At 38.8% G+C, this 14201-nt stretch overlaps 1 protein-coding gene and 1 long non-coding RNA gene across 2 annotated transcripts in view; one reads left to right on the plus strand and one right to left on the minus strand.

Annotated features, from left to right (window-relative positions):
- LOC124613928 (FAD-dependent oxidoreductase domain-containing protein 1-like) overlaps positions 1 to 12082 on the minus strand; it is a 246245-nt gene extending 234163 nt beyond the window's left edge. The window contains exons 1-2 of the mRNA XM_047142680.1: positions 11723 to 12082; positions 11400 to 11629 (exon numbers count right to left, since the gene is read on the minus strand). Coding sequence (XP_046998636.1) covers positions 11400 to 11629; positions 11723 to 12064 — 572 coding nt within the window. The 5' untranslated portion in view covers positions 12065 to 12082. The remainder of the gene's footprint in view (positions 1 to 11399; positions 11630 to 11722) is intronic.
- Positions 12083 to 12732: 650 nt separating this feature from the next.
- LOC124613927 lies at positions 12733 to 13920 on the plus strand. The gene is made up of 2 exons (XR_006979657.1): positions 12733 to 12831; positions 13548 to 13920. It is a non-coding gene; the product is annotated as an uncharacterized LOC124613927 (long non-coding RNA).
- Positions 13921 to 14201: the final 281 nt, after the last annotated feature.

Genomic DNA, 14201 nt, shown 5'->3' on the forward strand with positions numbered 1-14201 from the left:
ACAGATCTACTAAAGAGACTGGCTACACTATGCTTGTCCATCCTCTTTTGGAGTACTGCTGTGCAGTCTGGGATTCCTACCAGATAGGATTAACAGAGTATGTCTAGAAAGAAGAGTAGCACATTTTGTATTATCTCGAAGAAGGGGAGAGAGTGTCATGGAAATTATACAGGATTTGGGGTGGATAACATTAAAACAAAGGCATTTGTTGCGGCAGAGGAATCTTCTCAATGAAATTTCTATCGCCAACTTTCTCCTCCAAATGCAAAAATATTTTGTTGACGCCAACCTACAGAGGGAGAAATGATCGTCATAACAAAATAAGGGAAATCAGAGCTCAAGAGAAAAGATATAGGTGTTGATTTTTTTCCATACACTGTACGAGATTTGAATAATAGAGAATTATTGTGAAGATGGTTCGATGAACCCTCTGCCAGGAACTTAAGTGTGAGTTGCAGAGTATCTGTGTAGATGTAGATGAATATGTAATACTGCAACTTTTCTACTTAAACCATACACATTTCCATATTTCTTCCCAAGTTTATTCTTGACTTCAAAGTCATTCACTCAGTCTTGCTGCCCATCGTGTCAACCTACTAGAAGGATCCTTCAACCCCAACAACCATTTTAATATTCCATGGTCTGTTATTACTCTAAACTTTTTACTGTACAGATAACATCTGAAATATGTGATTCCATAAATAAGGCTAACATCTCTTTTACAGTTGTGGAATACTTTCTTTCCACAGAATTTAGATGTCTTGATGCATAAACTATCTGATTGTTTGTTTTGTTTTGCTTTAGGGTGCAAAAACATTTGGGGTCAAATGCACCCATGTCAAAACTATAGAACATGAAGACAGAGAAAAGTTTAAAAATGACTATACGTCAGTCCCAACTGTCATAAGAGAAGACAGCTAGAAACAGAGATGTGGAAAAACAGCTAAAAAGGACACCATACAGAAAGGGAGGTCCAAAAATAGAAATTAAATCAACTTTGCCATACTGCTTTGGTCAATAAAAAGTAGAAGACGGCATCGACAGCTCATGTGTCATTTGCTAAAATGGCCAATAATTCAGACAGAAAACCCAAGCGGGAATGTAAACCGTTAAAAAATGGGCATCCCATCAGGAAGTGGCAGACAGTTAAAACTTGTGTGCAATGTGTACAAAGTGGTGGAGTAGTGCCAATTATCAAATGATGATGGCTAAAAAGGCAGTGCCCAATGCACAGCCTAGTTAAAATGACCTCCTCCCAGTGGGAGAGCCGAGAGGAGGTCATCCAAGCTGCTGGGAGAGGCTTAATAAGGCGGAGCTTATTCCCATCAAGGATGGATCATTGGCGGTGCCAAAGGGACACCACCTCCTGACAGATGACAACACAGAGATCATCGGAGGGAATATAGGAACTAGAGGACTGAAGTGCAAGTACTGCAGCCTTGGCAACAGCTTCAGCAGCCTTGTTCCTGGCAAACCGAAAGCTATCTGATGTTCTACACCTTCTCTCTCTTGTGACAACACACAACCAAGTGCTTGGTTTGATTCAACACATGATAAAACAAATTCTCTATTAAAATCCAGAAATTCCAATATCAGACTCAATGTTAAAGCTTCTTTCAGCTTCTCAAAAGCATGCTGGCACTCTTCTGACCACACACATTTCGTACCCTTTTCTAACAATTGTGTCAATGGTCTGGCAATAGCCACAAATCCTTTTACAAACTGGTGGTAGTAGTTCGTGACTCCTAAGAATGAATGCAACTCCTTTGCAGATTCTGGTAAAGGAAATTTCAGTAGAGCTCTAATTAATCTTGGGTCAGCCTTAACCCCATCTCTACTTATGATATGACCTAGGAATTCTCTCTCTTCTATCACAAAATTACACTTTTCTGGGCTCAATGTTAACTTCACTGCTTTTAGCCTTAGAAATACTTCCCTTAATAGCTGCATATGCTGTTCCATATCACTCCCCTAGATGATTATGTCATCGAGATAAAATAACCATTGTTGTGATTTTAAACCTCTTAGCACTCTGCTTAACAATCTCTGAAATATTGCAGATGCATTTTTTTTTAAATCCAAATGGCATTCTTCTGAATTGGTAGTGTCCCAGAGCACTGAAAATGTTGTGTTGATCCTGTGGTGCAATTTCTATAACTATTCCTGCCTCCCCCCCCCCCCCCCTCCACACACACACATTATGATTTTCTTCAATTATTCCATCTTTCAGCTGTTGATCAACGAATTCCTCCAAAATTGGCTGCAAGTACCTAGGTATTCCATATGGTTTGTGGTAGACTGGTGATTCATTTCCCATTGGTACGCAGTCCTGTGTATATGCATAGCTGGTTATGGCCCTTTTGGGAAAAATGAATCCTTAATACACAAAAGTAATTTTTCCGTTCATTCCCTATTGCTCCCCCTAGCTGCTTCACTTTTTCTGCTTCTTTTTTCAATGGTTTCTGAGATTGTCTGTGGCTTACACCCCTTGTGTCCCATTCTTCTTCCACCAGGATTTCAATATTAGTGATTAACAACCCATTTGTTAACCCTATGTCCTCCGTGCCAAAATTATCTATAGAAACAGGTACCTTTTTTTCACCTTTTATTTCTTGAATGCATTCAATACCTCTTTTAACTAAGCAGCCCAACTGATCTAATACTTCATCCTCTTCTAACAGTCCAACACACATGAAACTCCTATGGGTAAGCTAGACTCAACGCTGACACAAAGTGATTTCCCAGTGCCCTTAGGTACACAGTCACGTGGATCGGGTCATAGTGTGGTCATTCGCAGTTTAATCAGTTCATCTTTTGTGACAGGTTCCCCTTGCAACGTCGTTACACTGGCACGCCCTATGTTACCAAAGAATGATTGTGGCACAATGCTGATATAAGAAATCTAATTCCAGAATCATGTCACAGCCCTCTGCCCCTCACTCATGTGTGGCACAATCTCTAGACTATGTTTACATTGGACAGTATCCAGGCAAAAGTGTAGCAAAAATCCATGTCAAAGACCCCAACAGTGTGACTGCTTCACCCCCCTCCACACAATCTGTACCGTGGTCGGTCCCATTGCTTATGTTTCACCAGATCACCATTGGTGACCGACACATGTGCACCTGTGTCCAATAATATCTGCAAACCTTTTTTCCTACTATTCTTCTCATCGTACAGGCCACCCTTGCATATGATTTTGTAGCATTGAATCTTACTGGGAACAGTCATACGTGGACCTGGGGTTCCCATTGGATATAACACATTATTCTTCCCCAGTCCTCTACTTCTAAAACTATTACTACTTCTTACCTTATTCAGATCACCGTGAGGCTGGTGACATTGCCTCCTTACATGCTCCGTTCGTTCACATCTGAAACATTTTATACTAGTTGCAAACACTATCTGTTTACCCTGCATTCTACTCAACAAATTGATCTCCTCACACTCTATAGCTAACTGCACTGCTGTGTGGAAATCCATCAGACCTGCTGTCCGCACATGTCTTGACATTTCCTCACGCAACCATCTTACAAAAAACATCAAGCACCCTCTGCTCTGCTTCTTGCAAAATAATTTCATTGACTGCAGCATCCTGTCCTAATTCATAGGTACGTCCATTAATTTTCCTTATCCTGTCTGCACCTTGTTCCACAGTTTCCAAATTTCTCTTAGTTACTACCCCTAATTGTTCCCTGTAGTGTCTGGCACTATTTCGTTTCCTATCTCTTTGGATTAACCCTTTTTTTTTTCAAACTTCTTCCAATGTTGTCACTCCCTTAAGAGCTTCTGTATACCCTACATTAGTTTTAGCTTTCCCTGTTGGTCTCAATTTTGCAACACTCAATAATTCCTTATGATACCAACCTTCCCTCTGAGCCACATTTCCAAGGTCTCCCATAAAGGCCAGCACATCCCCAGTTGCCTTACCAGAAAAAGGAGCAATTAAACTTGTGACTCAGAAATATACACCCCTTAGTGATGATCATGATTCTACCCCCCCCCCCTCCCCCCCCCCCCCCCCCATGCAGTTCTGTATTATCTGCTGTTAATGGTGTTACCTTTTTTAACAATATCCGTACTGCTTCCGACTCTGACGCACCTTGTGTCTCTTGTTCTATTGATGCTTTGTCCTTGACGACATTCATTTTGAGAACTAGTATTCACAAGACAAGAAAACAAAATATGTTAACTTACTTCTTATGTATAATCGTGAGCCATCCTGACTCCCAGCATTGCCCACCCATATGCCCCCAATGATTACATGGATAATATTTTACTGGAAGCGATTCTTTTCATGGTGCTGAGTAGTTTTCAAGGTTACACTGTGCACTTCTAACAGGCACTAACCAATCATGACTTGTATTACCTCTAACACTAGACCCTAGACAAATACACTGGTTCTCTACACACAATAAAATCTACTTTACAAAATGAATGACTGTCACATCTTTTCTTCATGACCAAAATACCATCAAAATTTTTTGGTCTCACCGTACTGTAGCCTGTACGTTCAGATGTTGCTCTACGAAGGTGATGTCAACAGTGTTAGGTGGGCTGTTGATTGTCACCCATTGAGACTGAAATGAGATGTCAGGACGACAGTGGATTTGTTCAATTAAGTTCTTTATTCTGGTCCTCAACCATAGTACATCAGGGACAGCTTGGTGGAGGCATCCAGTTGCCTCTGATTTGAAACAATAGATGACTGGCATTGCTGACAGTGCAAAGAGCTGGGCTGAGTGAGGCATCACTTGAATCCTGCTGTCAGTGATGTCTCAGGCTGCAAGTGTGATGACAGCCTTATTGTGAAGCTGGCGATGGCTGTGGCCCCCTTTCAGTGAGCAGACGGCTCCCTGCTCTGGTGGCAGCTCTTCTGAGTCAGGGTAGGCTGCCCTGTCCCCTGGTCAAACAGTGGACCCTGTACTGCATTCCAGGGTGTCGTTCCAGGTGTTACTTGCTTGTGGTGTAGTCTGTGATACTGAGGTGAGAATATTTTAGTACACGAATGGCTGAGTACTTCCACATGCCAGACTACATTAGGGCTTGAGCACATATTTTAGTACACGAATGGCTGAGTACTTCCACGTGCCAGACTACATTAGGGCTTGAGCACATACTATAAAACTTCCATGGTGGCAACTGAGGAGAGGTTCCGCTAGTATATAGCAGAATTGGCTGTTGGTATACTGCACCCAGATGTCTCTGCTTCACAACACCTGTCAGCCGTATTTTGCTTCACAATGCATAAAACTCTTGCCTGCGTGTGACTGGCTCTGTTGCAACTCACTTCTGTTCTGGCATACTTTTTGACCAAATACGATCAATATGCTACACACTGGACACTCTGTCTCACATCAAAATGCTTACCACCACAATTGACTGTGAAGCTCTTGTGCACTCACACCTTTATCCAGAGCTAGGCACACAACTGGAGCAACCAAACAGTCTGCACTTTCAGTGCCTCCCAGTAACGTCAGCAAACATACAGGTGTATTGCAATGTTTCAGTGGTAAAGACGTGACTGTTTGTTCCCTACAGTTTTGACATGAAGCCATGATATCACTGCAAAACTTGGCACCTCTGGGGGGTCCATGGCACAGTGAATCTAGTGAAGTGTACTTTTGTATAGCCGAATGTGAACAAGGATTGAAAGCAGTCTCTACAACAGTGCATTGCTTGCCAGAGAAATAAAAATCACTCGACATGTCAAACCACCATGTTTATTCACCTAATCAACAATTCAAGCATGTCCATTTAGACATTATCAGACCAATAACACCATCTGAATTTTCAATTACTCTCACAAGGCCATCGATCACTCTTTTCATTGGCTAGAAGCCTTCCCTATGAATAATATAACTGCTGAAACAGTGGCAACCACATTCTTTCGAGGATGGATTGCCTGTTTCAGTGTGCCTCTTTATGCTACCACAGGCCAAGGCTGCCAATCTGAGTGAAATTTGTTTCAGCCGTTCATGACTCTGTTAGGCACTAAGCACATCTGCACTACAGCTTACCACACTGCAATTAATAGACTTGTGGCATGACTGCACAAACAACTGAAGGGAGCATTAAAATGTCATTACTCGTTTCACTGGACAGATGTGTTAGCCATTATGCTTCTGGACCTCCTTGCATCCATTAATGAAGACCTCAAAAAGGCTACAGCAGCTGATCTTGTATACAGACATACAGTACTACTAGTAAGCGAATTCCTCAAGAATACACTTAATGACTGTGCTGATGCACAGGATTTCCATCTCTAAGCTATGGGTACAAATCAGGCAACTCTGCCCTGTTGCACTGTGGGCTCAATTCAGTCATCATATTTTTATTTTCAAGGGACTAGTAACATGGGTCCAAGTTTTTAATCAGCATGATGTCGTACACAAACCACACCAACACCTTATGATGGACCTTACACAGTACTCAACAGGGATGAAAAGATGTTCAAGATCAACATTATGGGTTCTCCCAGCACCTCACCTGAAGCCAGCAATTTGCAGCTCACAGACTGGCATAGGCAACACAGACACTCAGTTTACTCAGAATGCTACATCCTTAGCTATTGGCAACCATCCCGGGGTGTCACGTTCACTTCAATACCAGATACTGATGACACTAGTGGAGGAGTGATGCAGTGATCAGGCATTACAGTGATGATTGTAATGACAGCACAAAGTGTTGGAAGTATTTATGTTCAGTGAGACATGTTTACTCTTTGGGTTTGCAGTAGTTAGTTTTTCCTTGCTCTTAAATAATAAATGTTGTATGCTATCTGGATACATTGCTTTATCAGTACTACTGTCCAAGTATAGCACAAATAAGCAACAAGCCTCCCAAATTAGAAGTATATGAAAGGATCTTGTCAAAGTCAGATATACATTGATTTTCATCTGAGTTCCAGTTTGAAAGGTGGGAGGAAGTATATGCTGAAACGAATGTGAACAAAAAACACATTGAATTCCCTTGCAGAAAGGAAAATATTGGCAACCAGAGGCATAAAAAATCCTCTGAAACTCTTAGGTATCTCTCTTCCATCAAAAATAGACAGACTGACCCAGCCTTTTTGCAGTTTTGTAAAAACTATACCAAAATTTACAGAGAGGTACTGTTAGCTGCTAAAAAATTTACAAACTATAAAATAATATTTCAGGCAGGAAAAAAATAGCAAATCAGCCTGGAATGCTACCAAACTTGAGACAACAAACATTGGGCAAAAACATTTGAATCCACAAATTAAAAATAAAGATTGTCAAATAAGCTGCCTGAAAGAAACAACAAACTTTGTGAACGTTTTCTTCAACAACAGTGTCAAGAAATTAGAACAGAAATTTCCACACACAAATGTCTTATCCACCCAGGACCAGCTGCCAAGCTGAATGGTACTCTATCCAGCAACCGAGAGGAAGAAATATATGCAGACTGAAGTAATGAATGGAAATTTGTACTAAGGCTGGGATTCAGATTCGGGTCTCCTGCTCACTAGGCAGATGCACTAACAACAATGCCACTCTGGTACAATGGTTCAGCACAACTGCACGGACTATTTTAGCACACTTCGCTCTTTAATCCAAATTCTCATGGATGCCTCAAGCCCACTTGGTATTCCCCCTAAATTCGAACAGCACTGCAGAGGCCCTCCGACTGTATTGGAATAGCACTTCAGTGTCAAACAAAATGGGGGATCCTGCCTGAAACCCAGGCCTAGGTGCTTGAATCAGATGAAACTATATGATTCCAGAGATATTTCCAAGTCTCAAACATCTGTGATGTATATATGCAGCTGGAAGCGATGAATGAAAAGTTATACCAAGGCCAGGATTCAAAGCCAGGTCTCCTGCTCTAAGCACATACTCCTAATACTAAGCAACAGACAGCCACAGGAAACTAAAGTTGTAAATGAAGTTCATACCTACAGCCAAGGGTTAAAATCTTATTTATTAAGTAGAACCTATAACACTGTACATGAATATTTAGAAAATCACAGATAGCCATTTATACCCATGAATACGCCACGTATTAAGCAACACTATATGGTATAATTATGAATATTGTAAGACTAATTATAAGAACTGTAAAATTTGTAAGAATACATGTATGTATATTTAATGAGAAACATTGTACCATCAACTGCACACCCATGCAGTTTGTATTTTTCTACATGTGAATAAATATATGAATCAATCAATCATCAGTTTGTAAAAGCCAGTGTCTTGCGGTAACATACTGTTCCTACATACATTCAATTCTTAGCTGTGTGATTATTTTCTGGCGATCACAGACACAAAACATGGTCCAAGTTACCAAAGTAGGTAACAGAGGAGGTAAGAATAATAACTAGATGTAGTAGTTGGGCTCACTGTAAAGAATTATTTAACAAACTGGATATTCTTACCACATCAAGTGAATACCGTATATCTACCAATCTGCTGTGCATATCAGGGAAAAGATTACTACATAATTCTGTAGATAACCTATTTCTATAGATAATCATCGAACAAAAGCTAGCTTGAACTCACATTTACAGAAAAAAAACCTCAAAGGAACATTTTCCTGTCCGGGCATAAAACTGTATAATAAATTTCCCAAGGAGATGAAAATGATTGCTAAAACACATCTGTTCAAGCAGCATCTAAAACATACTTCATAAGTAATGCATACTATAGGCTTAGATTTAAAAAGCAGAAAACAAGCTTCACAGCAAACTACTCCATGAAATCAAAATTTCTCAAAATTTAAAGCAGCTATTCAAATGTACCTACTGCAGAAGTGTTATTCTAGTGTAACTGAATATCTAAATGTGTATAATTGTTACAAATAGTGGTAGTGGAAAATCTATATAGACTGTGTTAAATGTGAAACAGTAAAAACAGACTGCAAAATTCAGTCTACACAACAGTCTCATCAGTAAATGTCGTACAGTATAAATAAATTTTTCTTAGCATTAAGAACTAGAATATTATGCAACACATTTTCATCATGATGCTGTATATATTGTAAATATCTTCTACTTTTTAAATTTGTGTCTCATACAAAAAGCTGCAGTTGTAAACACAAATACCCAGAAAAACAATAACCTTTATAAACTAGATTAACTGTTGTAAATTCATAAGCAGAGTATGATGTAGTAACATATATTTGAGTCTTTTGGGCAAGAAGGGATGATCTAAACTCCGATTACACAATGCGGTAAGAATGGTAAACATCATTTCGCTTTTTCGTGTACTTATTAAGATTAACCATGCATTTTTTTCTTGTTGTTTAAAAAAACACTAGGTATAATTCTGTGTAAGTAGCAATTTATCTGCAGCTGTGTTGTATGTCCAGGCCAATTGTATTTGTAATACATACAGTGTTCATAATCATAACATTAATTCATGTTGTCTCATTTCATCTTATAATACAGACTTAAAGCATATCAGGTGTATCTACGTACAGAACTTCTGTACAGGGTCAACAAAACATACAATTACTTATAAGTCTTACGGTAATGGTTAACAACGGAGGAGGATAACTCCCTGACACATAATAACTTGAGATCAAATTGTAAGCTTTTATACGAAACTCATGTGCTAAGACATATAGCGCACGAGAGTAATGTTTCATTTCATCATTTCCCCGTGCTTGGAGTGTTTCAGAATATTCCCCAATATTCTTTGTGACGCAGAAGTTGTTTCCCCTCAAAGAGACGTCAGGTAAATAACGATCAGTTTATTTTGAATGTACATCATTATATATTTGATAAGACATTAAAAGAAATTTGCGTGTTTTTTTTTTCTGTTCACGTGGAGAGCACGAGATGAAGACGACGCAGTCTTGCATGTTCACTGTGACCAAATAGCTGACGGCCAGCCCCATGGAGATCTTATTGGTGGCATTGTCAAGAGCTTCTGAACACTAAAAAAAAGTTAGATGCATTTTAAAATGAACTGGTGTCTACTGTACTATATGCGAAGCATTTCATGAAATATCAGCATGTTGTTTTAAGCATTTTTGATATTCAGCATTGCTACTTGCTTGAAATAAAATCGATCTCCATGTTTTTTATGCATTTTCGATATCGAGCATTGCTTGAAATAAAATCGATCTCAGAGATACAAATAAGCTTAAATACATTTGGACAAGAAATATTTACATTATTCAATAACTCCTTGTGAAATACAATAAGACAGAACTCCTTGTGAAATACAATAAGACAGAAAGTCTAGATCTTCAGACTACAAAGAAAACGAAAGATTAATATATTTAAGGTTTATTCAAGTTGTAATAAATATTTTTCAGTGCTATAGTTTTTTTGATAGTGAAATACACTGATCAATTAATCCGTGCCATAGCTTTAATCGCTACGAGTTAGAAAACGTAATGTTACGAGTAATCGCGCAGTTCTCATTTGATGTAGCTGAAGACTCTACAGACAAATAAATATTGACGAATATAAGCATTCAAATTATACTATCTATCGAAAATAAAAGAGACCTATTTACGTCGTTTCGTAGCGCTACACTTAGCTGCACGATCGTGCAAGTAATAAAAGCAAATCCAGGTGATTAGCTTTATCCACTGCAACATGACAGAGGCATATCACAAGCTTTAGTGGTTGCAACACAGCAAGCTCAACGGCTTACGCATCATGCGAGGCTCTTCGTTCAGTTTCTGAGATGGACTGAAGGGAGGTCTTGAAGACGTGCATGAGACATATATTCGTGTTTATAGGCTGGGAGTCGAGTTTCCTGAACATACTGGAGCTGCAGTCAAGTCTTCGGAGGAAGCGAATTCACAACATCTGGAAACTCTCCAGTATGCCAATATCTAGACATTTGAGTGTCTGTACCTGAGGTGCACATGGGGCCAGAAGATGGCACATTGAATTGCCGAAACTGGTTGTGAAGATAAAATAAAATAACTTCTCAAATTGCATGGCTGTTTTGCGAGTTTGCGTGTTAAATATTTGATTGGCCACTATCCAGTGTCCACACTGGATCAACTTTGAGACAGGAGGGAGTCCAAGAGGCATAATAGTATGTTCATGGTCCAGGAGTATCAATGTGTAGGGTGTGTAGTGATCAGCTATATTTTATACTTTCTCTGCTGCAAACTGCGTCTGATCGAAACATTGTACAGTTGGTATCAACCGAATGAGACAGTGGAGTTGTTGGGGCATTGACCTCATTTTTGGGAGGATGTAGTTTAGTCTCTCTCATCATCTTGATTTATGTTTTCCTAAATCATTTCAGGCAAATGCTGGGGTCATTACTCCAGCATTTTCATATATGTGTATGAACATTTTGAGCTACAGTATCTATTTTCATTGTATATGATGATAAATCCTATACTATTGTTATATGGCCACTGGATGAATGATTGACTAAATACATAAATAGATTCCAACTTACTGTTGAAGGCGTGCATTTTCCTCCAGTTGCTGGGCAGATCTATCAGTTGCTAGAAAAAGATACCCATGTGGCATAAAAGATACATCTGGTGTGTTCTCTCCCTCTACATGAAGATAGCTCTTTAGGTTTCGAAGAAATTCTGCTCCAAACATTGACATCTGTATGTTTTCAGGCAAGCTGAACTGTTGTCTGATACCGCCACAGGAAAGCGGTGTAGAGGCTTTCGCGTACTGTTGCAATCACATATCACATTACTTGATTACCAGTAACTATAATAAACATAATAAATTGACTAAACTTATAAATAAAATGTAGATACATACCGAAGGGTCTTTCTCAATGACAATAACTCTGACACCATTCCGCACCCTAGTCTTTAGCCAGAAGGCTACAGAGGAACCAACAGCGCCACCACCAATGACAACAACATCACATTGATCACTAAAGTGCTTCTTTGCGTATGGCTGTTTAGGTACAAAGGGAATAAGATTTTGTATGCTTCTTAAGTCTGCATTTAATGTCCCTGATGTCTGGCTAAGTGGATGTCTGGATTTCTGCACTGACAACTGATCATTATCAGTTGACTTTTTATAATACAGGCGAAAAAATGTTGAATTTCTTTCTAATAATTTCAAACTTGTACTACATTTGTTCATAAGATTCATGATTCTAACTCATATGCAAATGACCTGATGGAAACTGATATCTTATCAGAAGGAGCTACTGCAAAGTCCAAGGACGTATCATCGCCGTTATAATGATAACGTTGAGCAAACACAAACACTATGTAGGTAACCGTGTATATTGTTTAGTCATAACAGAACTCAGAAACGTAATTTTCCATTCTAAACTTCCAATAAACGTTATATTTATAAACTGCAGACTTAAATACGCTTTCCCACTGCTTTTGTCAATGTTCTTTTGCGTCCATGGGTCCATAGCCGCTGTGAATTTCTTAAAGGGACTCATTTTTCTGTGTATGTTGTTTTTTATTTTTGAAATCACTTTGTTTCAAGGTGTGGCTATTAGTTAATTTCGCCCAAGCAATCTGTAAAGTGTGTGTACGATTATATACCTCTCTGCAAAGACTATAGTTAAAACAAATCATCGCCGAGTGTTCAAAGTTTCAAATACTGCGCTTCATAGATGGTCAATAATGTTGCACCTTATTTCCCGATACGGAATGATATTGAACGTATAGGGGTGAGATTGAGAGGTTGCACAGTAATATTGAGAACATTTGGAACTTTTGAAATAGATGGCCCCGTCCGGAAATATTCTGGCGTCTGTGAGTATTATTGACAATATCTTTGACAGTCTCTCGCCTGTTGAAGTCTCTTTGCGTATTTGCACTCACTGGTTGTAATTGTTGTCATCGGCGCAAAGTGTGGGAAGACGAAAATGGGTACATTAGAAGGAGAACGGGCTAAAAGTGCATTGAGCTCTGTAGATTAAAGCCATAACTATGTTACGTGAAGGCGGATAATTACCGAAACAGAAACTTAAATTATGATTGCTTCGAGGTTATAATCAAGAAATAGTTGCAACAGTATCCTACAGTCACGAAGAAAGATGCCTTTAAAAGAAATTTAATTCTTTAATGAGAAATTTTCGAAAAGTGGTGAAATGAATAAAAGATTGTAGGAAAATGATGAAGGGCTGTACAAAGTATTAGAACGTACTTCAGGTATTTCGAGGAAATGAGTTTTCTTCTCGATAAAGGTGTTCGTTGGGTCAGCACACAGGAGTCCGTAGATGAACGAAAAGAATAACCCAGCTGCGGAAGTATTTTGTTTAGTTGATTCATTATATTCACGTGAAATGCACATAAGTTAATGATAATACACGTCAGTTTATCAGGTCTTTGAAGCAATACTAACAAGGTTTATCTTCGCAATAAACTTTGTCATTATTAGACTAATAACTGAGTGTATTTCTGTTTATATTCTGAATAATTATGTGTCCGCACACCCAAGTGGATTCTTGATGGCAACGTGTTTCCCATCTATAGCACCAATATATTGTACCTCAAACTCTTCTGCAATTTCATTCCATATTTATGGTGAACTTGGCAGTTGTAACATACAAGAGAAGCTGTTTAGGCATTCAGTTTAGCTTGATTCTATGTGCTAATAAACTTTGTTGCAGGTCAGTTAAAATGAGACTGTGGATTTTGTATTAACTCCTGGCAAAGAAGGAGGTGTTAGCTCAAGAGGAGATTTTAACTTCAACCTGTCAGCAACAGCTTGAAACTGAAAGCATCTGGCTGCAGCTTGGGTTGAGGAGTTGGACAGAATGACCTCAGAGCAGGAGATACATGTCAATAAGGCAGTCAGTGACTTATTGTATGTGGAGCAAATACAAAGTGTTCTTTGTGCAATGTGATCAGTTGTGAGACACATTTGTGCATTTTACAATTATTGACTGTATTATACTCTGACAACCATTCTCTCTAGTTTGTGTGTAGCTATCTGCATCAGTGAAGATATATTATCATGGATTTATAAAAATTTGTACACAAGTGTCGTGCATAATGCATTTTGTAGAAAATCATTAGGTGTGAGTTACAGCTGCCTGTTCTACAAATTTTGCCAGAAATTTGGTTTGGAAATTTTTTTCCTTTAAGTGTGGTACTGTATAGGTACTTGGTTCAGTCTGGACAACTGATGTGATCCAATGAGGGTTGCTTGACCATTTTTAAATATTTTGAGTTTTTTTTTTTTTGCATATGTTTACTTTATAACTGAGAAATTGAAAACACAGTCCATATCAATTCAAGCAGGCTAGGAAAAAATCTTACTT

Source organism: Schistocerca americana, chromosome 4 (genome assembly GCF_021461395.2).
Source record: "Schistocerca americana isolate TAMUIC-IGC-003095 chromosome 4, iqSchAmer2.1, whole genome shotgun sequence".
Taxonomy (NCBI): domain Eukaryota; kingdom Metazoa; phylum Arthropoda; class Insecta; order Orthoptera; family Acrididae; genus Schistocerca; species Schistocerca americana.